General features: G+C 30.7%; 1 protein-coding gene across 4 annotated transcripts in view; it reads left to right on the forward strand.

Moving 5' to 3' along the window:
* Positions 1–27138, forward strand: part of LOC130902570 (uncharacterized) — a 178559-nt gene that overhangs the window by 87178 nt on the left and 64243 nt on the right. For 2 of the 4 annotated variants that reach the window (XM_057814795.1, XM_057814796.1), the window contains exon 1: positions 1549–1899. The exons of the other annotated variants lie outside the window; for them this stretch is intronic. In XM_057814795.1, the coding sequence (XP_057670778.1) occupies positions 1793–1899 (107 nt within the window). In that variant the 5' untranslated portion in view covers positions 1549–1792. Of the gene's footprint in view, positions 1–1548; positions 1900–27138 lie in introns of those variants that run through there. 4 annotated transcript variants of the gene reach the window in all.

Here is a 27138-nt window from a genome sequence, read left to right on the forward strand (position 1 = left end):
ATTCATACATTTCAGCAATACAAATCGACGAAACAAATAGAATCTTCTCTAAAATATTATAAAGAAGTAGTAGCTATACAATTTTAAATACCCATTAGAAAATAAAGCAGCTTACAAAATGGCATATACAGTTAGATTCAGGTACGACACACATCGTTTGTTGTAAAAACGATGGAAAAGATAGAAGATACCATCACATGGCCACCTTTAATATAGAGTAGGCATAAATAGAACAGAAACTGTATTATAAAAAAATTAAGTGAACATCACTAATCACCAGAAAAGTAATACCACTCTTAGAGCTTAGTAGTAGACTATACAAACTATCCAGAGCAGGCACATACTGCGTATTCTGACAACATAGATAAAATCGTTAGGATTACAAATAATTACATATATTACATATAAAGGATAATTGTTTAAGTGTATTTATATGGAAAATGGAACTGAAGAATATGATAATAATATTTATGGACATGCATAGCAGACTTTGGTAGAATAAGCATATCAAGAATATCTCCAAGGTCCTAACAACTATCATAACGTGAAAAAAAAGTAGGCAAATGGGGAAGTGGATATTCAATATTGTGAGGCAAGATAATAGCGTGTATATGTGTTGCAATACCATAAAGACTAACAGTCTAACAGCAACAATCCTTTTATTGCATATCGTTGTAGAAACATATGCCACCTTAGTTTTGATCAGGAAGGTGAAAGGTGAATTAGAAAAGAGAGATTAAGGAAAGGAAGAATTACAAAACTCCTCATAACAACAGGTAATTTCGGGAAGAACTGTACAGAATTGCTGATTGACAAAAAAAATTGAAAACATAACACACTTAATATAATAAGAAATCATATTAGAAGCAGAGACTTAACTTTCCTGAAGCCCTCTTAAATAATCTTATTCATAAATGTCCTGGTACTACACAAAGAGCTACGTATACATGCCCAGTCCAGTTCTAGCAAATGGGGCGCAAAATATATTTTTAAGCCGCAGTACATGTAGATGTTAGTTAATTTATCTATAGTTTATTTATGAATCCGTTTTTTAAGTAGTGAGTGAGAAAACTGTGCAAACTATAGAATGTGGTGGTAGGATGATGTCCATACTTTGAAATAATTCAATGAAGTAATACTTTTTTTAAAACGAATAATGAATGAATGAACCATCATAGGGACTAATACAGAAAAGCATCATCATAATTGTTTCGATGAATTATCTCAATTGACAGGATTAGATTTCTAGAATTATAAATTTTATCATAGTTGTGAAAGTTTTCGTTTCTAAACAAGGCGGATAATGTTTGAAAAAAAAAACTTTCTCTTCTTTTTGACTTCATTGCAATTGTATTATAAAATAGATAATATAAAAAAACAATCCATTAAATATATCATTTCTCTTCTATTTGCTGTTCATCGTTCCAATTCCACAGTTATTCATCATACATGACTTTCTGGTCTTTCGCGAATTTTTATGAATAATTTAGGTACTTCATGAAATTGTTTTCTGAAATATGAATAATACATGCTATTTTTTCAGTCATGAATCCAAACCCCGTACGCGACGACGATCTATCGATAGTGTGTTTTTATTCGCGCTTGTTGCTGCATCTATCAGGCACAGCCGCATTGCCCTCTAGTCGCTAGTCAATTTCCTGCTAGCCGGGCGAACAGTCGAAACTAGTAATTGCTGTAATAAAGTGAAATCGCTATGTCGCGTGTTTGGGAATGTGCGGTTTTATCACATCAGCTGTTGTGAAGTGAAAAGTAAAAAAAGAATATTTGAAATATGGCGTTTCTCTCAAAGTGTGCTAAAAAATCGACATCATCAAGTATACCTCCTTCAACTCCGGAAAATAAAGAAACCGGAAAACATAAAACTTGGTTTGTTTCAATGTAAGTTTTTCTTGTAAATTTTTTCGACATTCCTGTTGAGATATACTCATAATGTTTCTTAGTTTTATTTTTTAAGTCAACTTTTATTAATGAATAAATGAAAGTTGAAATAAAAAATAATATAGAGAAATTCACTAGAAATGATATTCATATCATTTATCTATAATCGCTTGCTAATGTTTATTTACTGTAATACTTCATATCGACAGTTAATGAATTGTTTACAAATATTGATTATTATCAATCTTTGCAGTCCAAGAAATAAATTCAATTATTTACTTTATTCAATGTGTGTGATATTTTGAGCAGTTTAAAATTGATTCGCTGGTAGAATACATTTGCAAATACTCTTCACTTTTAACAAAATAAAAAAATCGTGTATTCATCTATATTACTATATTATAGACTTATCTCTTTGGACTTCAGTTCAAAATCGACTTATTCGTCGAGTCAACATTAGCAAGTAGAATATGTTGCCTATTATTGGTGATTATATTTCTTTCTTCAAGGTGTTGTATTTTGATTTTTTCATCCCCACCTTATAAATACACCATAATAATCAGGTTGCTACCATTTCAATCATTTGAAATGCCCAATTCGGTAAGTTGGAGAAATTCTTATTTTAGTTGGACGGTTCGTCTAAGTATGGTTACAAGTACAAAACAATGTCTTAGTCACATAATATTTCGCATTTCCAATGGAAATTTCATACTTTGATAAGATATGATGGAACATTTTCCGAGCATTAGCTTGGAATTAACATTTTCCACTGTACTTCACATCTCTTAAATTCAAGGAAATGAGAACGAGGTGAAATCTTAAGCAAGAGACAATTTTCATGTTCCTGGTGTAATTAGCTAACCTAATATGTTTTTAATAAATAGATTGACTTCGCTATCGAATGAAAACGCAATGTGTTTTTTATATATTAAATTAGAGTTTTTTGTGCGATTGATAAGTCAATCTTGTTATCTAAAACACAAAAGAATTCTAATATTGATTTGGTTACTATAATATGTTGTTAGGTGAGCTAATGAGTACGTACGTAATAACTTAAGAAAGAAGGACCCTTCATTAGGTATTGAATAAAGTTATCGACTCGGTATTATATGGATCTCACCACGTTTTACCACAGAAGATAGTGATGGATTTACGTCTATGCCCGTGAGATAGATAAATTATAGTTTTTATCTAGTAATGTTCTTGGATAACTTCTCAAATTGAGGATGCTTTTTTAAAATTTCTGGATATATTGAACTAAAGTGGTCAATCGTATGATAATGCGAGCAATATGTCAGGTATATATTCAGACAAGAATCAAAGCAATTAATTTTTTATCAGCTTATGTTCCTTGTGCCGCCTGCCGCCCATTCGTCGAATTTAGTAAGATCATGTACAGTTGAATCGGTAACGGAAGTCGTCGACTTCTTTTCTACTTTACAACAACTATACATTTTTTTAGTATATCTACACATTGTTGGGAGATCTTGGTGCCACGTACAAATTTAAGAGTTAAGAGTCTCTCCCCAACTCGTTGATCTGACCGACATGATGTATGCTAGTCAAAAAATGGGTATGCAATAAATAATGCACTAGAATTTCTTGTCGAACGCAAAGACGGAAAGCTGACAGCGATATTAGTCTTTGTTTGGAATGGAATTTTATATATCATTTTAATGCTGCTAGTAAGAAGCTTCATAAATCTCCATTGCACTAATTCATGATTAGTATCGTTATGATAATCATCGCAAAAAACAGGAAAATTCAGCAAGAGTAAATGAAAGAACTGCTTTCTCTGGACAATATGTTCGCACAAATATTTCTTGCCTTATTCTAGACACTCTGAATGTATTATTAGCTGGGTTTAAAAGAGCATATGAACAATTTTTGATGATCTATCTGAAATAGATAAAAATCAATTGAAAAATCTTGCCAATAAATTATGCAGTAAGAATCCCAACGGTTTGGAAAAGAAGTTAGGCAATGAAGATATTCATTTTCATTATCAAATGAAAGATTCCTTAGCGAAAACGGAAGATCTACGCTTTGCAAAAAAATATGCAATTATTTTGCATTCACGGAGTCTTCGAGATGTTTATCCGCTGGTGGACATCCGAATTTTTTTAGTATTTCGGCTACAAATTGTTCAGGAGAAAGATTTTTTTCCACACTGGAAAGACTAAAGTCATATTTACGCGAAAGCATGAAATTCAATAAGTCCAAGAAATTAGTTTTAACGATATAATCGACTGTTTCCGCGGACAAAAGCTAGGAAAATTTGTTTATATTTATCTTTCATGCTCATTATTTATACTTCGATAAAATAATGTTATTTATAATTAAAAATATTGGATCAAAATCAATGAAATCCATTTTAGTAAAAAGGGTGGCCCATCGAGCGTGGCCTAGGGCAACCTGAGTTGCGAGGCTTGTTTTTTTACAAATTATGTTTTTATGACATCTCCTTTTGTAGAAAGTCCTTCTCTTCTTTTTGTATGTAGTCTTACTCGTTTTCTTCTCCGTAATACTTCTTGAGCTTCAGATATAATATTTCTTAAATCCTACTCCTTTGTTTCTATGGGTTTACTCGTGGTTTTTGATGTTACAGTTCTTAAGAAGACTAGACGGTATTCGGTTATTACTCTATTGTATTCACAAATTGAAGATACCTGTGCTTTAATATTTCCAAGTCGACGGTAATTAGATGTTGGCCATCTAGATTTATGATTCTCGAAAGTGCCACGTAAGATTGACTGGAAGTGAACACTGCGGGACCGACACCCATCCATTATTTACTCTTAGGCTCTAACTTTTTGGTATAGTTATAGCGTAGGCTATACATATGGAAAACTGTACGCGATGCGCATAAGCTATATTATGCACATAAGCTATATTTGAGCTGTCGGATATTAATTGTAAGTTCATCATATATGAACCATTCAATCCACAATATTTTTTGAAACGTTTGTAATCCCTCCTGTGACACATTGTATATAGATAACTTTACATACTACTTTGTATGGGGCATCAGTTATAATTGTAATTTATTTAGACCTCGAGGGCAATATTGAATGACTGCATATCGGTTTAAATTGTTTTGTAGAGTATGACCTTATTTTCGAATGTCATTTCAAATTTTCGTTCTATTATATATTATAGTTGATAAAATTAATGCCTAACAGTTCCTAAAAATGCCAATTTTTCAAAGACGTTTTCGATATATATGCATGTCTAAGCAGTTAGTCTCCCCTCTTTATATTAACTGACTTCCGTTTAGGATTATCAGTTAGCAATTTTACTATGAGTACTAAAAGTCACGTGGAATGATTTAGTTTCGTTGAGATGAATATGATGGTTATTACTTAAGTTTTGAGATCGACAAATAAAAACAAATATTTAAAATTGAATATGGCTTTATTGTTTTTCAAAATCAATATACTTGCAAGCGTGAGCTTGAACCAATTGTCGTAGCATTTTTTCCAATCCTATTGAGATACCTCCAAAACATGTGATTTAAACGCATCAACCGCTTCTTCTGGTACAGAAAAACATTGACCTCGCAATTTATTCTTAATCTGCTAGAATAAGAAGAAATCAATGGGTGCCAAGCAAGGATTCTACGGCGGATGACCCATCAATTCGATGTTTTGACCGATTAAAAACATTTTTGTTTGAACTGATGTGTGAAAGCTCTCATTATCGTGGTGGAGAATGATTCGTCTTCTGCGTTTGGTTTCCCTTGATTTTTGCTAGAGCTGGTGTACCATTCTGAATTGTCCGTTCTACGTTTCTCTGATGGAAATGTAACAGTCGATTATTGTTTCGGGTGCATATGCAAAGAGCCATGATTCGTCGCCTATCACAATCTTAAACACGTATTTTGACCCACCGCGATAACACCAATCAACAAAAGCTTTCTTTGTCACATAACAATCTTGCAATATCATTTTATGCACAGCATCGATGTTTTCTGGCACAACTACCGATTTTGACGACATTTACGAAATTTATACTGTAGCGAATTCGGTGAACCAGGGAAACACGGTGGCTCGAGATGTTGCTTCATCACCAAAGTCGAAGCATATTCATCGGCACACTGCTTTTGGTTTAATTTACGTCGAATGTCCTAGAAAATAATCGCACGCATAATTGTAGTATCTTCAAACAACTCAAATAGCACTCGTATTACAATACATTCTGAGTACGTTTACCATTAAAAATTTATGATGGCAATGTCAGATATGATATATTCACATTAGTGTTGTTATATTTGAAAATTTAAATAGCAACCCTCGTACGTCATATAGCTAACCATTTTTTGTTTTTATTAAATCTGGTTCATAGTAATGTAGATACCATATTGGGAGAACTGTGAAAAGATAGAACTTTCTTGTCACCATCATACGTTGCGAGGTCGATATTATTTTGTGTAGGTAGGCTTGGTAGATATATAAGATTCTAAGATACAATACTCGAACAATCACTCTATCTCATAGAACTTCAGCATTAATTAGGTAGAGCGAGGTTAATACATCATGATATGTGAAAATTCTTTTAGGTAAGAGAAATAGATGAATAAATATGTATGTGAAATTATTTCGGTGATTTTATATAGTTTGCCTGACTCTGTTAAAAACCTGCGGTACATGTAGAAAGACGGCGGTTTAGTAATTTTTCTCTTTCAAGCATTTGTGGATACTGTAGTATTTGCTTGCTCTGTTATAGCGTTTTACTAATTGAAATTAGATTTCAATTCTTACTGCAACACAGCTAGATACAACTACAGCAGTTTGACTGATAAATCTAAAATCAACATATTACCTAAAAAGCTTTGTTCAATTCTTCATTTTTTATATTTTCTTGACCCAACCTTAGTTTCAATTGTATAATTGAACATTAAAAATAATTCTCAATCTGCTTGTGATAAAAGATTGTGTGGATAATAAAATTAAAATCCGAACAATTAAAGAAATAAAGGGCAGACCATAAGTCGTTTCTATTAAATTGTTAGACTAAAATTGGTGACTAAAATTGTTATGGTTGCACGTATATAATTTATATATTATTAGTTCCATTGGACTTATTTGATGGTTTATAACTATTTATATAGTTTAAGAAATATGATGCTCATTAGAAACTCATTCTTCGAAACTCTGTGATTACTATCTTAAACCTTTTCACATAGGAATCGCTGGCAACGGAAATAACAATAGCCCCGCAAATAACTTCAAAATATGTATGTTGTTATTACAAATCTCACATAAAAAAACAATATAAGAAATGGCAAGAATATTAGAACAAAAACAATAGAATATTTTCCACTATCTAATCCAACTAATTCAACAGTAACGGATTTTCCAGATAAATTTTTCTCATAATATGAAAATTGAATATTGACCAATACTCGTAGAATGATTACTTCATTACCTATTACGATTCCTTAACCCGCATGAAACACGGATTTGAGACATATTTTTGTTCCAAAATCCAACTTGAGTGAAATTATATAGATAAAATAATTTCAGTTATCCAATCCTTATGACATTCAATATATATTATCAGTTATTATTGTATTAATACTATAACTCACACTAATGACAATAGCAGTTACTGACATGTTATTTTCAATAAATATTGATCCATTCACAAAGCTTTGGTTGTTTCTGATTTCAAAATTTATTTGTTAAATAATCAGCACGTAATGTATATTAATATTAATCTTTATTAGAAATCTAACCATTCGAATTAATAATAAGGTACACAGGACAATTTACGTAAACGTATTAGGCGTTAGCACCATTTAATGTAATCGAGATCATACTATTAGCAATTACAATGAAATCACGTATATCTACAGTATGAAACGAATGTAAACATTTATGATGGTGCCACAATGTTGGAGGCGTCTGTTATGAACATCTGCATTGATTATATTTTTTTCATTTAATCACATTATTGTTGGGCAATGACATGACTTATCAATTTTTTTTCATGAAGGAGTTACAATTCCGAATAGAGAATGAAAATATCTACGTATTTGAAAAAAATAAATAATAATAAAATTACTCACTATGTTCCACTTAAGCGTTTCACAATATGTATTTTTCCATTAAGCTAATGTGTCGATGAAATAGTTTAGTTCCTTCATGTTATTTACTTAAGTGAAAGTATGTGTCTGAAAGACAATGGTTTGGAAGTAAGTCAATTAGTAACAGAATTTTTGGAATGACTCTACTTAAATATCAATTTTTACATCACAGTTTGTTTTGTGAATGTAATAACTGCATAAATTTTGATGAGTATCATTATTATAAGGAATTTTCGGAAACTGTGATCGGGTTAACCCAATCATGATCTAAATGTTTGGAAACCAACTCAGATCACGTTCATTATTGTTCGAAAACCAGTGTTAATCTGGTCGTAGTCATATGTTATATCCTTTCTACCTTGGTGGTAAACCGGTGGGTAAATGCAATCAGCTGAAGGGTTGTTTCATCTGTCTATGTTTTTATGAACTTTAAAAGTTATTTATTCCCCTTAAATGTCCGTCTACTATTAATTCTCATGAGCACCGTCATTGATAGGTTACTGAGGTTTGTGGTTTTTATTTTTTTGGCATTTCAGGACAAAAATATTTTATTAAAATCAAAAGTACTTGTATATCATATTTTAAATTTGAAATTTCTTGTAGCGTAGTAAAAGTGTCTTCATTGGGATACGTATATTTTATTGTTTATTAAGTGAATGGAATCTTTTTCAGAATATAAGTTATACAATACTCTAATTACTACTGAATTTTTTCCAATTTAAAAGTCCAACCACGTTACTCTAAACCAGGTATGGGAAACCTTTGACATGCTGGGGGCCAAACTTTAGCATGCAAAACGTTCGCGGGCCGCGATTAAAAGTACTTAGTGCATTTTAAAGTAGTGATAATATTTTTTTGCGATAGATATTAGACATGAAATAATACGACAATGTTATTAATGTATTATGTATTTAATATTGATAATGTGATTATTGTATTTATTAAAATAACAAAATGAAATTTTAAAAAATGGTACAACATTATAATTAAATAGTTATATTTGCAATTGTTACAAACTACAAAAGTTGAATACACTGAAATCAATGAGCACTTAAGCTTGAATTTGGGAAACTAATCCTTCGATATTTGGATGAACTCCACTGATACAAAGACGTAAAGAATTTTCCAAATTATCGTCAGTCAGTCTTGTACGATGTGTTGATTTATTAACTTTCATCAATGAAAAGAACTGTTCGCATTAATAAGTACTGCCAAACGCAGAAATCAATCTTCTTGCGAATTTTCTTCTTCTAGGTATTTTTTGTAGAAATCGCACAACTCTACGTCTTCAAATTTGGATTTTAGGAGTGAGTTTTCTTGAATCTCAATTAACTCCATTTGTAAGTGTATTGGAGCATTTTGTACATTACATTTTGTAGGAGTAGCAAATAAATTGAAACATTCTTCCATGTTTTTGGAGTCGCTAAATCTGTTCAAAAATTGTTCCGACAGTAACCTGAGTTCTTCGGCATATTGAGCATAAGCAATATTTTCATACGCAGAGAGCGTGTTGAAATGGTAACTGTTACCAGATTGCATCTGTGACTCCCACAAGCGTAGTTTGATCTGAAACGCTTTCAAATGGCTGTACAAATCATTTACTAACTGTCCTTGTTTTTGAAGTTTCAAATTTAAATCATTCAAATAGCCTGTAAGATCGACCAGAAATGCTAAATCACATATCCATGTTGGGTCACTCAATTCAGATAGTGGCTTATCTTTTATTTTCATAAAGTATGCTATCTCATTTCTAAGCTCGTAAAACCGTTTCAACATTTTTCCTTTGCTCATCCATCTGACTTCACAATAATATGTTACGTCGTTATATTCAGCTGATATTTCATCCAAAAACGTCTTGAACTGACGATGGTTAAGCCCTCGGGATCGAATAAAATTGATGATTTTTACTACCACATTCATAACATTGTGGAGTCGAATGGACTTAGAACACAAGTTCTGTTGGTGGATAATGAAGGACTATCAAATCATCTTTTTGCACATTTAATCCTGTTGCTTTTTCATTCAAAATTCCGATGAAATCTTTTCGTAAGCCGACCGTAGAAGGTGCACCATCAGTGCATACTCCAATTATTTTTGACCATGGCAGGCCAAAACTTGTGAATACCTTTTGAACTTCATTAAAAATATCCTCTCCTGTAGTGGTTGCTTTTAGCGGCTGTAAAGCTAGCAATTCCTCAGTAACAGTGAACTCCTTATCAATACCTCGAATAAATATAGCCAGTTGAGCTGTGTCAGACAAATCGGTGCTCTCGTCTAATGCTATGGAAAATGATTCAAAACCAGCCATACGGTCAGTCAATGTTGTTTTTATATCATTAGCCATCATTTCTATACGTCGAACAACAGTTCGTCTTGACAAACTAATTTTTTCAAATTCATTTTTTTTTCAGGACACAAAACACCGCAAACTTCTAACATACACTCCTTGATAAATTCTCCTTCGGCAAATGGTTTTAATGCCTTTGCCAATTTTGAGCTAACTATAAAACTAGCTTTCACAACAAGATAAGATTTCACAGCAAGATAAAAAAGAATTCCTCAGTCCATTTTTCTTGAAACTGGCGACCCTCTGTATCTACTTTTCGTTTCTTTCCACCAGACATCATTTTTTTTTACTTTTCGTTCAATAAACTTAATAACAAACTATAGTTAGTAACCACTCAAGATGCACACAAATCCACAAAGCAAGTTGACGGCTCTAGCCGTTCGCTAGGATATCGCTTGTCTGAGTTATCACCTCGGTAGCTCAAATAGAACTGAACTAACTTTCGGGCCATCCACCCGCTTATATAGACAAAATGAAGGAATAATCTGGAATAAACTATTTTAGAATAATCGAGAAGCAATAAATAAAATCTTTTGATGTGTAGCCCGTGAGGCGGCAAACTTCAAAGAATTTGATCGAGCAAGCCGAGTGGCGGTGATTATCAAAGAGTGAGGCGGCAAACATCGAAGGTTTTGATGTTTGCCGCCTCACCGTCACTCCCGTGAGTAAACTAAGGAAACACAAGTAAACTTGTGTAGGCTATGGGATTCATTAGTCTATTGATGACTCCACATTTTTATAGTCTATTCATATCATATCCGGTGCTGGATAAGATAAAAAGCACAAACAAGTGTTTTCTTTTAAAGATATGTACTAGTATAAGTATATGTACTAGTATAGTACTAAGTATAAGTACTTAGTTTAGTGTAATATATTTTAATTGGGTTTCTCCAAAATGTCTCGCGGGTCGGATCATATCTTACACGGGGCCGGATCCGGCCCGCGGGCCGGTGGTTGCCCATATGTGCTCTAAACAAATGAATATAGAATTTCAATTTAAGGATATAGTTTTCATAACACATAAAATATGACATTTTATTTTGTCAAGAATAGTAGCATAGTAGCATACAATGTTGATTTAGAGAAGAATATACACCTCCAAATCTTTATCTGATTTCAAACAGGAAAGAACCTTGAGGTAGTATGCAGCTCCGCCGTGCGTGTGTAACGATTCGTTGGTGAGAATATCATTTTACTTAGATTCATCAGTATATACTGTTGCATTTTTGCACATGCTAAAATGAATTCTAATACCATTCTGTAATGTGGGTAGATTCTATATAACTTGGAATTAGGACTTTATTGACCTCAAATAAAGCTCAGTTAGGCAGGTATGGAATATAATATAGTTAGATTTTGTTGTTTCTGTATGTTAATAAATTGGGTTGGACGAAGGCTTCTACAAATAAAAATTTGTGATTCTAAGCGTAAAAACTACTACAAAAACTAAACGATTTATAAAGCCAGTAGCTGTGGGGAAATATATATATATATATATATATATATATATATATATATATATATATATATATATATATATATATATATATATACGAGGATATATTGAAAAATTTATGTCAAAATGTTTTATTTCCAAACATATTCTCCTCTTAATTGTACACATTTATTACAGCGAACCTGTAACGTCTCTAGACCTTTCAAAAAAAATGTTAATTGTTGCTCTGCAAACCAGACCTCTACAGCTTTTATTACCTCCTCGTGGGAAGAAAATTTGCCACCTTTTGAAACTTTTTTCAGTTAAGGAAAGAGATGATAGTCAGACAGAGCCAAATCTGGTGTTTTAGTAATTCACACCCTAACGAATCACGAATTTTTTGTATGCAGATTTGTATGCAGGGGCGTTGTCCTGCAAAAACAAAACACCTTTGAATAGATTGCCGCGTCTTTTCTCTTCAATTTTTTCCTGTAAAGTGGTCAGTAATGTCGAATAATAATCTTCAATTATTGTTCTACCCTTATGCAAAAATGCATGGCAACCCCAAAAAACTGAAGCAAAAACTTTTCGAGCAGATTTTTGGACACGAAACTTCTTAGATCTTTGAGAACCCGAGTGTCGCCATTCCATCGGTTGTTGCTTTGTTTCTGGATCGTAGAAATGCACCCAAGTTTCATAGTCTCATATATATATGGCTTTTGTTTAGTAAAAATAACATATGTTTGACTTCGTCTGCCGTTTGCTCATGGAATTTTATTTTCTCATACTATGTCCTTTTATGTTGCACGGCTTTTCTATTAAATTACCAATAGATTGGAAATTATCTATTATTTTTATTGAATTAATTTGTATTAAAAGATCTATAATATAAATAGAGAAATGTTTGTTTTTTCATTAAGTGGACGTGCTTGTAATATTAAGAAATTATGTATTGCGTGACATTTCTTTCCGTACTAGAATAAATAGTGTTTACTGCTTTTATATTAAAAACAGAGTAATTCACAAAGGTGACGACATATTTGTTTGTTCTAGCTATTTCATTTGATTATAATAATACTTCTGCACGCTTCTAAATTTATTATTAGTATATTTAATTCAAGCTTGTTATGTTTTCAGCTATGGTTTTAATATTTATCATTGTTTCTTAACAACCCATGTGTCAACAATATATTGTCAGTTGCTTGAAATATGATTAAATATTCAGTAGAAAACATTATGTCAAAATATTGTTGATTTAGTCTTCATACATTGCCTAGCAATATTCTTGTCATGTAGTTATTATTGTTTTATTAAATAATAGTTGTTCTTACTTACTGCAAAATTATTCGTGTAGTATAGATATTTGTCAATATATATTCGTCTTTGCAACACAAATTGTTGAGGATATACTTACTACTACTACCTTGTCCGACCCTGTACTCGTAAGTGAAAGTTTTTTTATTTATTTTTTCATCTCGAGAGGTACTAAAAATTCCTCTTATGGCTAGTTAACCCCTTTTCCGTAGGTCAGTTATGATAAATTTCAATTTCCCGTATGATTAACGTGAGAAAGATTGTTTTTTGAGTTTAGAATCTTACACTTTTTAATGGTTGAACGCTCTATAAAGAAGCTCTCTTTGCGTTTTTGCTAATTTTTTCATAAACGGACGTGTTATTAAACTTTAAAATATTTTGTAATATTTTCTCATTTTTTTCCAATTTTTTGACGTTTATCAAGAAATTTTGTCAAATTTTTTGTATTCTAATTTTGTTTTGGTTTCACAGATACTTTTATTTAACTGTCAAATTTATAATACATTCGTAACTTAATTTTTGAATAAATTAAAATTATGTTTTTTCAACTAAAAATTATTTTTATTTATATTTTTTCGTCCACCTTATAACATTAGAATAGTTCTATCACACTTCTGAATTTTTTCTATATTCTCTGATAACAGGTAATAAGTATTGCAATTGTTCTTCATTTTTTGTAAAACATTTATTGTAATGTTGGATTTTATATTTTATTTCATTTAATTTTATATAAGAGAATAATTTGGTCTAGCCTTTTTGATGATCCATTAAAGAGATATTAAATTCTGAACTAAAAAAATCAAGCTTTCTCATGTCGAAATTGAAATTTATCATGCCGGATATCTTAATATCAATATTAAGGGCAGGGGCTTTCATTCCCAACAATATTCAATATATTTAATATATACAATATATTTAAGTAAAAAAAATAGTAGATTTTTTTGGTTAGGTAATCATCTGAACACTAGTCATGTATGGATTAATCAAAACTGTAGAAAGCTCGCTTTTATTCGTTCAATTTCCTCCCGATCCTTTGCTACTATCACCTTAGTTGATCGATAAGACGGTAGGCCACGAAATGCTAACTCAAACTAGCCTGTTATTGTAATTGAATTCAATGTTGACAGATCACTAACAGGAACTCATTTTTTAATAAGCAATGATTTGATTAACTTCGCAAAGTAACGAAAAATAAATTAAGGGAAATCTGAAATAAGGGTGTTGATAGGAAAGTGTAGGGTATATCAAAATAAATTTGGGTTCCGAGAAGGTGAATTTTTTACTCGTAAATTTATTCTCATAATCTTCCGGCAGACATTCTGCAATAAGCTCATTGCCTTGTAAGAAATACTTCTCGAGAATATGCAGCGTATTTACTTGGCACAAATGCATCTGTCAAAAGGGTTTTCTTTATTGAACATATATTGTAATTTATTCAGTGTTTTGTACATTTTTTCATCATAAATTCCATATTACTTCATGAAAGATCAAGTATCAAGATATATATATATATATATATATATATATATATATATATATATATATATATATATATATATATATATATATTGATACTATGTTTGACGATTGACCAAACACGAAACACGAAGACGAAGATGTATAGAAATTAGCCATATAAAATAATATAATATAAAATTTTACAAAGCGCAAAACCTTACTACTATATGAGATTAAAAAGGATGAGATCCACCTGGAATATCAATGTGCATTTATTATGTAAAAAAGAATTATTTTAAATTCACTCAGCTTATGTCGAACTTTTTTTATGAACTGTACTGTAATGAAAATAAGGAGGGACGTGTTAAATAAATTTTTTGGTCCTATAAAATTCTCATCAATTAGTCATCATAAAATGTATGTGATATAATTAAATAACTCAATTCACCAACATGCTTTTTAAAAACAATTTATTTAGCAAACTGAGGATTTAATAAATTAGACGAATATCAAAATGAATGAACGAAGTATTAATTTTACAGACTTCTTTAGGTATATATTAGTTCTTATCTTAGACAATGATAATTATAAAATTAGGTACATATATTTATGGTTCATTATAGTCACATTAATAATAAATAATATAAGATGATACCTTAATGAGGTTGAAGTGGAATCTATGAAACTAACAGGCAGACTAAACATAAACATGGACAAATTTATAGCAACGATAACTTAATGAGGTTAGAGTTCATAATAATAAATAAGTAATTGATGATGATGCGCCACTGTGAGGAGGGTTGTTTTGGATTATTTAACTATATATTAACAATAAAATACTGTAGATAACGAGTTATTAGTTATCTTTTGAATGCCAACGGTAGTCTATTTCTTGAAGACATACTTTTATGAAGTCTTTCTATCAATTTGTTCGTTAACAAAACATTATATAATGGTAATTTAAGAAACATAAAAATTTCAGATCATGTGAGTAACTTTTACTAATAACTTGGCGAATACATTAGGTATACACTTATCTTAAACTTGTGTTACATGGAACTACTTTCTTATTAGCTTCATGTTAGTAGCGTATATAATAAACTGATGTTAAATAATTGAAAAGTTGTTTTTCATTGACACTTCTGAATAATGGATAAATACTAAGAAATTGTGATATTACGTGCAATTCACATGTTTTATACTTAATTTATCTGTTGCTAGTTTTTATATACTTTTTAAAATCAAAATTATTATTATTATAATTTATTTTGGATGTGTGCCTGGTGTTTCTATCAAATTTACGGATCTCTATGATGTTTGTTTTGTTATATCACCACTGTGGGAAATGATAAATGGTGACTACGTTTTGTCAACGATTAGTTTATATTCTTTATTGTGCATAATTTTTGCTGATACTTCTTTCCATTTTTTTTGTTTATCAATGCTAGTTAATTATATATGGTCTGTTGTATTTTCTGAAATTAATAAATACGTTCGAATGTTAATGAATATAGTTTTCACGTTGAAGTGGGGAATGTTATTTATAATTAATGGACAATTCTACTAGAAATATCAAAAACCCAATTACCAATCACAATGATCGTATAATTTGAGGAGGGTGCAGATTATATATTATGGTCCAGTCAAATTAGTTGTTGAGGTAATTAGTTGAAATTGCTCAAAATATTATTATAAATAAAATTTTAAAATTCCCAAGCATACCAATGTATGAAAAAAAATTTACTCAAGGTCAACTGTCAAAAATATGAGTTTTTCGTAATTTCAACAAAACTGTAAGATTTATCATAAAAACACTCCCATCAAAAATTGTAGATCATGAAGTTATCTATAAAAAATGTATCAATACTTCTTTTCCTGTGAGCCGCTGTTTTTGAAATATTACGATTCAGAAAGCTGTAAAAGTTGTAATCGTCATCATACGCATGTTTTAAAGTTTTAAAATATTTATTTTTGAGTTTTAAAACATTTTTTAAAAATATTGTTCAATCGGTCGTTATAACTTACAATTAAAATATAAAATAGTTGTTTGGTTCCAGAGTTACTGCCGTATTGTGAAAATTAGTAGGATTAACTGAGTTGGAATTTCTCCATTTTTGACATTAATATTGAACGGTCGAAGACTAATTAACTAAAAATAAAAGTATTTAGCTACCTTATGGTACATAAAAAACAATCGGTGATGAAGAAACCGCAAGTTTTAGTGTATATTTACAATTTATTTATATTATCATATTAGTTTTTATTTTTATTGAAATAGTTTTGTGTAGTTATATCTTTATTTTGTTCTTGAATAAAAGAAAATGGTAAACACTTATATTGGCCAAAATCCTTGGATACCTTCAATCATACTCCTAGTGAATTTTCCCTTTGTTGTGTGCAGTAAATGAAACAGGGTTACGGTATTTTGTCCCAGAAACAAAAATATAGTTGATTCATCGATACACGTAAGGGATGGTCTAACAAAAACAACAGACGGAACTGGAATAAAATCCAAACTCGTTTGGGATTGCCTAAAAAAAAATAAACGAGCTGGGCGAGAAAAATAAAATTACCCTACAATGGATTCCAGGACATACTAGAGCAAAGAATTAGCTCATAAGCAGGCAAAAGCGGAGGCAGACAAGCCCTTTATGAGATCCGAACCCTTCTGTGGTGTCAGCCACAGAACAATGTAGAAAGCACTGGAAAAGAAGGTAGAGAGGAGCAAAACTACTTATTGGAACAACATACAGGGGTTCAGACGAGAAACTAAAACCAGAGTAGATCTGCTGAATATATCAACCTAAGTAAGAAAAATGTACAAATACTAACAGGAGTTCTATTAGGGCACTCTCGCCTCTACAAAAGCATGAAGACGCTAGACTTTGGATAATACGGCGTGGAGATTTTGTTGCACAGAGGACGAAATCTCTATCCACATTCTCTTGAAGTGGAAACACTAAGGAATTCCAGATCAATACACCTGGGTGAGTATGGAATAGAAGACGAAGATCTCTTGCAATTAAAGTTATCCCACATTCTAGATTTTCAAAAGGATCAGCTGTAAACACTGGTTTCTCCAGTATCGCACCAAGAAAGGGGGACACAATAGATCCTTTGGGTCGCAGACCCCAAATCTATACATACATACATTCATATTATTAGTCATTAGATTATAAGTCAAAGTAGGCACATACATTGAATAAAAGCACCGAATTGCGTTTATATTCATTACCTTATACGCCACATATATCGCTGATATAGCTGCACCTAGCAAACTTTTTTTTAATTAATGGCTAGTTTCATGTGTTTTCAGATATACAAAATAATATCAGTTTTAATAAATAATCAAATTCCCAATGTTTGCTGTATAGTTTAGTTTTTATTTCATGTTCAAAACCAAAAGATTTCGTTTTCGCTATGCGGATGGTATTCTGTTTTATAAGGAAATTGTGTCTAATAACCCTATAATTAACCGTTTTAATTGATAAATAATCTAAAAAAGATGGCTGCTCTTTTATTTGGATAATTGTTACGTTACAATAGTCAACTGTTGCCTTTTTATCACAAAATAGTAAGGTTTACGTTAGACTTGCCTATTAGGAAAAATGATCTTTTGGTAGGTAATCTGTTAATGGATTTATAAAATATCAGGTATAAGATTATAGTGCGCATTTTAAATAAGTAATTAATAAGTTATATGAGTAGGTATATCTAAAGACAAAAATGTTCCGAAAACTGTATTATTAAAGTCAAATTTATTAAAAATAAAAGCAAGTTGAGCCGTCTTAAATAAAACCACCATTATTCTGATAATTCCCTATTATGTTTAACGATCTACATTATTTTTATCGTCGGTTGAGATGATGAATTTGTAAGTAGGTTGGTCGAAATCAACAAACTACGCAAAATTTCTCGAAAAGAATTGTTGACCTTTATAAGATTATTAAGTTTAATGAAACAGAACTGTAACTGAAAACCAAAGGCCATTGTCCTAACGGTAGTAAGGTCACGGCATGAATGAATAATATTCACAGATACATGAATATAATGTTGTTGGATATATATCACTGACCTATTCTAATACATTCGGATTTTAGAATACGAGAAATCATATAAATATGAATATACGTATCTGAGAATTCTAATAATAACCGATGATTCAAAAGGTTTTGATTTCAACAAAAAATTCATGTTAACAATAGAAGTTCATTGTACTAGAATCCAATATAATGCCGACCAATTGTTTGTACCTCTCAACTACAGTTTACAGGAGTTAGGATAAGTTTAACGAACTATTTATTTTATGGAGTACTATTCTTCTTTCACAATAGATAGCAATAATTTTTAATTTTTGTGAAACACAATTTAAAGAATTAACAATTTTATGTTATCATATATGCCAAGTGCTTCCATTTTGTTGAAAACTACTCTGATTTTTACAGCTAACTGCGGTCACTCGGTTTTTTAAAAAAACTCTGTTTCTTTATGCTCCTTACTGTATCAAGACACATCCACACATAGTATCACTATGTTTATTTACTCTTTAACTGTTTTGTCACTCATGACAACCATTTTTTAAAAATTTTATCACTACGTTATACGTTATATGACCAACTTCCCTACATTTCTATATGTTCACAATACACTATTTCAATTTTGTCATTTTCACTATATATTATTTAATTATACTTAAAGACCCATTGTATCAAAATTGAATGAAAGAATAAGTTTCCAATACATTTTAAATAAATTCTGATTATTTTACCAAATTTCTCGTCTCACTAATTTTTATGAATAAGACAAAATAGTTCTATAGTAAAACTTACCAAGTTTTTTGAAGAATAATTGACTTTTATATTCATGTTAATGTTATGTTAATTTTATTGTTTTTGAATGAGGGTATGAAAAAATATATAGACGAAAGATTATTCTAAAGAATAGAACATAGGCTTAGAACTTTAAATTTAGTATTTGTTATAGTAAACCATACAACAATAAAATAATTGTCAAATGAATCGATGAAAATACTTTCAATATTTCAACAAAATAACTGACTATTCACTCATTTTCAGTTAATAGTACGAGAATTGCTACTTAAGTTTTGAGACAAATAAAAACAAATATTTATAATTGGATATAGCTTTATTATTTTTCAAAATATTAAGATCAATATATTTTTGCATGTGTTTGAACCAAATGTCCAAGCATTTTTTCCATTCCTAAACATGTGAATTAAACCCATCAACCGTTTCTTCGTGTGTAGAATAACGTTGACTTTGCAGTTTATGTTTAATCTGCGTGAATAAAGTATGTGTGGTTGTATGATGGTGGACCCATCAATTCGATGTTTTGGCGGTTAAAATTTTTCTGCTATGTCGTGGTAGTGAATGATTCGTCTTCTGCGATTAGTTTCCCAGATTTTTAAAACAGGTGACTAATTGATTCAAATTGCTTCGTGCGCGAACAAATCTTTTTGACAGCCAAATGTTCATGCAATATTGAATGTATGCGAATATAACTAATATTTTCGCAGTCACTTCCAGTACAAACAATGCAGGCGGATGTGTAATGCAAACCAATTTTTCTGCAGCCACACGCTGTTATATGAAAAAAACAATTTTTAATATGTTCATTGGTTCTGAGGGTTGTGTCATTTTAATTGGTTTAAAGTAATTCTCTATTTGCCAACTCCAATCTGCAGGAGTGATGAAGCATTATTTTTTCATTTTCAAGTAAACACTTTCAATATGTTATTTTGTTACATTCTGTTGAAAGTAATGAGTTGAATTATACGTCTTGTATTTTGATGTTAATGCTTTAAGCAGTTTTAGCACCATACGTGGTGAGGATACATAAATACTTCCATCAAATAGTGTTTTTTCACTTTTTTCTTGATCTATGAAAATTTTAGCTGGTGCACATAATTTATTATCATTATTTAAAACTTTGGTAAAATTATTTTTGATTGTTATATTTGGATCTTTCCTTAACATGGTTGTTGTTGAAAAAACTTGTAGCATATAATTTTTTAGGTTTTGATACAATATTTTTATGATTAGGTGCTAAAGCCATCAATATCACTAAAACATCAATGTCATCTGCTATAACATCTACATCATGAAGAGTTATTGTGCATACCATTCTATCCAGAAGTATAACTTTTTCAAATAAATAATCGATTTCTCTCAGACTCTATAGTTCCATTATTATTGTATTCATCAGAAACAACTTTTACATTGATCCCATAGTGATTACATAAATATCTAATATATTGTTGAAAAATTGATTTTTCCCATTTCAATCTATGAAGTAACACACCATCATCGCTAATGTGAAAAAAATTGAAACATCATTAACATACGTTTCATTCTGTGCAAAAATATAACTGTGACTTCTTTGTTTATATCATTCTACGTTTATTAAAAAGCGAAAGAGAATAGGAAGCCAACTATTAGTTACAATATGGACGAAGTTCATTGTTACTATTTGTCTAAAAATATTTCTGTTTTTGAAAAATATAAATAAACAAATTAGAAACCAGTATCAAAATCGAAGCTGGTCCCCCAGAACCAGCTTCTGGTTCTGGGGGCTTTTGACGAAATATATTCATTTGCGACCACAACCAGTTTTAATACAGTCTTGTATTCTTTTTGTGTATAAAAATTTATTTTTTATATGAAATGAAGTTTGAGTTAGAAAGACTACCTGATTTATAGTAAAAGAGTTAAGTCCACGAGGTTTCAAAACAATGATAATTTGCCAATTTGACTAGAACATTCTACCCTTATAACATAATAACGCAATAATTACTGAAAAATCACAATAATCTGTAATCTCCTTAAAAACAATTCTTTGTGCAAATTAAAAATTAATATTTCTGGTAGCAAACATTAGGATCAATTACAATAGCGAAACTGGTTTACACTATTTCTTCAAATTGAACTACAATCATATTTTCAGTTCCCACAGATTCAAAGCTTATTTGAGTCTATATATCTATTATCCTTCAAACATTTCTTGGAATCATCCGCTTAACAAAAGCGCACTTCAAAGAGAATAATATTTGAAGGGTTGGTCATATATATATATATATATATATATATATATATATATATATATATATATATATATATATATATATATTTTAGGGGAGGGGATTAGGAATCTGCTCTCAGACATCTAGGCTGATCAATATTGTGCCTAGATAGTGTCGGGTTGGCTATTGGCTGTTGTACTGCCGACCGACTAAACCCTTCCCCCTCATACGTGGATTCACCTGCTGAGAAGAGTGCTGGAACTACCGTTAAGTATTACTTCAGCATTCCGAGCGTTGCCTTACACTTATTTTAATCTGTGCTTACTTCTATCTTCTTCTTTTGTCTCTATTATTTTCTGGATCATAACCGATACTATGTTCCATTTTTTTTCACCCTGTAACATATGGTGTAAAATATTATCTGGAGTAAGTGTTTCTCCTACACATTGTTCAACTTCAATTCGCTGTGGGTTCCATTTTGCACATACGAAAAATGTGTGTTCCGCGTCATCCATTTGGCTACAGTACGTGCATTCCGTTGTATTACTGATTTTAAACATGTGGAAGTATGCTTCAAAACAGCCATGTCCTGTTAACATTTGACTAAGATAGTAGTTCACCTCTCCATGTTTTCTGTTTACCCACGTTCTAATATTTGGAATCAGTCTCCTAGTCCATTGTCCAGTTACTGCTTGTTCTCATTTGTCCTGCCACCGATTTAATGTTTCAGTACGTATCTCTATCTTCTCATTTCTTTGTTTGCCTTTTGTTTTGTATCGTTCTTCAGCCTGCAGTTCTATAGGTATTATTTCTGAAATCACTAACAGCGCGTTTGTGGAGACTGTGCGGAAAGCACTACATACTCTCAAAGCTAACTTTCTTTGCACTTTTTGGCAAATATCCCTGTATTTGGCATATTTCAGCGTTTCATACCATACGGGAGACGCATATAACAAAATCGAGTGAGTTACTGCACATAACATTTTTCGTTTACTTGCTGTAGGCCCATTTTTTTGCGGCATTATTCTACTTAGAGACAAAGCAGATGCTTCTGCTTTCTTGCAGACGATTTCGATATGTTTTTTCATTGTAGCACCTGTGTCTAGGTTATAAATATATATATATATATATATATATATATATATATATATATATATATATATTTATATATGTAAACAATTTGTTTTATATTTATATATATATATATATTGCAATATATATAAATATAAAACAAATTGTTTAAAAGTTCGTATATCCAAACGTATCTTTAGTGTTGTTAGAAAAGACGCTCCTCTTAACACTCTTCCAGAGGATTTTACCAATCTCTGTTCAGCTTAATTCCGATGACGATACATGTATGAAGTAAAATGTTTACAGAACAATAATTGATTATTCAATTGTTCATATTATATAAATTTGCTATTTTATAGCTCTTTTACAGTTTCTTACCCTCCTTATTTCTATATTCTTCTCCACCTAATGCAATTGACCTCAATCTTCCTATTTCCAGTGTGCGATCACTATTTCATCATTCTTATCATTTTTACATTCCACACATGGTAGTATTCCATATAAACGTTATGCATTGGTTATAATAAAAAGTAACTAGCTAGTTGTTGGAAGTACCAACTCGCTGGAGAAATGTGAAGACTTAAAAATTTTGGTTTATTATTTTTATTAATTGATTATTTTAAACCACGTTGAGTAGATCAAAGCTTTGGTGGAAATAATTATGAATTTTAACTTGGAGACTTACAGGCGATTTCGTAACCTTCAAACCTCGAATTAATTGGATGAATTTTCAATGGAACAAAAATTTCAAATCTACTTTTATTTTTTCTGCTTTGAAGTCGCAATAGTATGGTTAAAGTCATTCATAGTTTTTAGTACTGTTTCTTCTTATGAAATGTTTCTCTTGCTACAAATAGCTAGAAGATCTAATAGTAAAAGCAATCCATTCGCTGAAGACAATGTAGTTTTCAACTGGCAATACTGTCGGTATGATATAGCAGAGCATCTTCTAATATATATGACAATTGACTGTTATACTTTTACTAAAGATTGTTAATAAAGAGAATATTTCCAACTCTTTTCCAGACTAATTGCACTTCTCCATTTCATATCAGTGTAACAATTATCTTTTTTCAAAACATAGATAATTTACTATTTTCCCTTTAATCTGGTCACAGGGATATTTACAATGATTGTTTAAAAAATAATTATTTTATTATTTTGGAAAGTGAGAACGACTACTACATTTCTTCTAATCTATTTAGGCTACTCTTATCTGATAATCACGTTTTTTTGAATTTTTATTCACACCATTTTAAAACCTTTGTTTTTTCAAATTTAAAAGTAACTATTTAACATTGTACATCAATCAATACAGTTACGTACAAGGATAACTCATAGGTAATTAGTGTTTGAAAATAAATGACAGCATACTTGTCAGTTATAAATATTACAAAAATATTTTCACATTGTGATATAATGAATAAATATATATTGGTTGTCGTATTATATATATATACATTTTTTACCAGTAGAATGTGATTATAATTGAAGATTGTGTTGAAATTTATTTGGTACATATAGTTTATACAATTACATTTATTTAAATACTGCATTAGACCTAAAACTGTAATCAACACCTAAACATATACGTTTCTGTCAGAACATAATTTGATCATAAAAATTATAATAAATTGCATTATTCTTCGTATGAAATATAATAAAACTTAAATTACAGAATCAACAGGACAGAAAAAGAAATTGTTTATTGAAAACTTTTGTATTTTGTTGTCACTGCAACAAATATTTCACCTTCTTCTTTCAAACTTTTTATTTTACCCTTTTGGTCAATGCTGAAGAGTCAACTTAGTAAATGACGTGAGTTTTATATACCTGATCTACTTAAACAGTACATTTATTCAATTAAGTGTTATGCTTTGGTTTTGTGAGTAATTGACCAGGTTGTATTGTTTATTCTTATTTTTCTTATTATTCTTCATTTTACAAAAACCTCCGTTATTGAGCTCTATACTCAGATCTCCTTTTTGATTATAACTTTCAGAATGTCACAATTTTAGATATTTGCTCTTGAATTTCCTGTTATGATTGTTCAAATGCTTTGTTAATTTGATAGATTTCAAAATTGTTTATTTATATAAAGTTACCAACACCTAGCGTTTCTTGTAGAAGAGTTATCACTATTATTCCAATATATTGGAGGTCTAATAACTGAGCAACCGATTCTGATGTTTTAGAGGAAACCTGTTAAGTTTCAAGTGAACATACTCATACAAAATACCAAATTTGTGCCGTTTCCTTTGGATGTGTGATCAATATCACACTATAATAAATTAATATACAATGACTTCCGTTATTGAAGAAGTTGAGAAGTCGACGTTCTTTTTTCAGTTGAGTGCGAGTTTTCTGATTCTCGATGTCATAAAAATTTTCGAATACTTGATTAGCAACAAATATGATATTTTTCAATTATGATCACAAGCTACATGTAAACAACATCGGCCGCTAGTGTAGAGATCTGGTTTGCAAATCCAAATTTGAAAAAGTTAAACAATTTTCATATATTTTATTTTCAATATTCAAAAATCGAGTGAATCGTCGTGGAAATTTATTAATCACTCTTAAAATATCACGACATTAAAATATACGTCGAAATGAGAAATCAGGACAGCTACTAAACCTCTACTATGTGCACTAGGAATTATTTGTACAAATCCAACTTTATGCCTTCTTTGGGGCATAACGCGAAGATATAAAATACGTATAGTTCTATAATGGCATTATATCACAGTGATAATTAACGAATCAAACGGATTGTGGTCACTGAATGTAAAAAGATTGATTTCATCGTGAGTACAAAAGAGTGAAATAATAGTTATTTATGTTGTAACGATTATTATGCTTGGACTATGATATCAAACAGGAGTAAACCATGTCGCATAACATACAAATTTTCAGAATTTAGGAGTCATTCCAGATTAAAATTGTCTGATTTGTTTCACAAATAATGATGGTTCTCTCACGGCAATAATATAATATCAGAATAGTGGTTCACTAATCTATTAGCAAATTATTTGAATTGTTTAGTTATTAAAGCATCTGCTGAATAATACAAGAAAATTAGTGAAACTGAGAAATCGAAAATCATTATTTCTTCAATGTTGTCCGTTATCAAAATTCAACATTCAGAGCTACAAAATTGATGATATGTAAGAAAAGTTGGGAGAAGACGGTCAACTATATACCGTTTTAAGTGCCAAGGTAAACACAAACTCAGCGGGTACACAAAAAAAATGTGTTGGAAGGATTGGCTTAAAGAGAATCATCATTCAAATCATGTCTCAAGACTAGATTCATATTTCGATAAGAACGAAGTATAAAAATTATTAGAGGGAATGAATGATCGTTGTTACGACCAAAAATAGATATTGTGAGAATATACCCTTGAAAGTATTGTAGGTATACCGATTGGTGCCTTCCGCAGCGTAGTGAATAGCACTGGTACTATCTGTTCCAGTTACCCCACTCTCCTCTACCCATACTAGAAACAAATAACCGTGGTAGCAAAAGGATTAAATTAGTTGGAAGAATAATGTCTGCCATCACGACTTTCCCTCAGTCGTTTGTATGTGATTTACTTGGTGGAAAAGATAATAACCAATATTTAAGTATGTAACAATGCCAAAATTCTGAAAGCCATTTAAATTTTTTAGCCCAGTCTGCTCCCCTGGACTTGTCCTACTGCGCCACTCACTGTTGATGAAATTATAGCACCAGAAGGATGGTCTCCTAAAAGCATGAAAAATTAATAATTATTCATATTGCTCAGAAAATTGGATTTATCGGTAGTGGATCCACAGACGTAGTGCTAATAATATTTACAGTTGATTATGTGTATCCGATTTTCTCTCAATTTTGTAATTAGCACCCTGTTTTGAGTAATTATATTCCTTCTACATTAGATTAAATACTAATTTAGGCGATATAGATCAGATCAATAATTTAATATACCCCATGAATAGACGATATCTGAGCAATTTTCTTTTTTCTAATTGTCTCAATAGATTTAGAAATTACATTAATATGTTGTGGTGAATGAAAATTTTCAATTACCAAATACTGTAAGCTTGATTTATTCGATATTTATATAAATATAGAAATATTGATTTTTTTTAATTTGAATTAAAATGTTATCAAACCTTCTTTGTTTTATTTTGTTTTATACATTACTCTCTGTTTAGTCAATATTAAAAGTGTATGCATGTTATTATTTTAATGAAACTCATATGGACTAATAGTTATAATTTAGGCACTGATAAATGAAATAGAAATGATTTCATACAAACAGAACACAGAAGCTCGGAAAAAGGACAAATGACGACTATTTCATACTGCTTGTAGGTTCAAACTAAATACAGGACAAAAAAAATAATATGTAGCTCGAAACTTCGATGTAATTAGGAAAAAGCTGGCTTGTTGAATTTTTTTTGGTTTTATATAAGGCGTGGCTCTATCTAAAATTGTCCTGT

This window comes from Diorhabda carinulata, chromosome X (genome assembly GCF_026250575.1).
Source record: "Diorhabda carinulata isolate Delta chromosome X, icDioCari1.1, whole genome shotgun sequence".
Lineage (NCBI taxonomy): Eukaryota > Metazoa > Arthropoda > Insecta > Coleoptera > Chrysomelidae > Diorhabda > Diorhabda carinulata.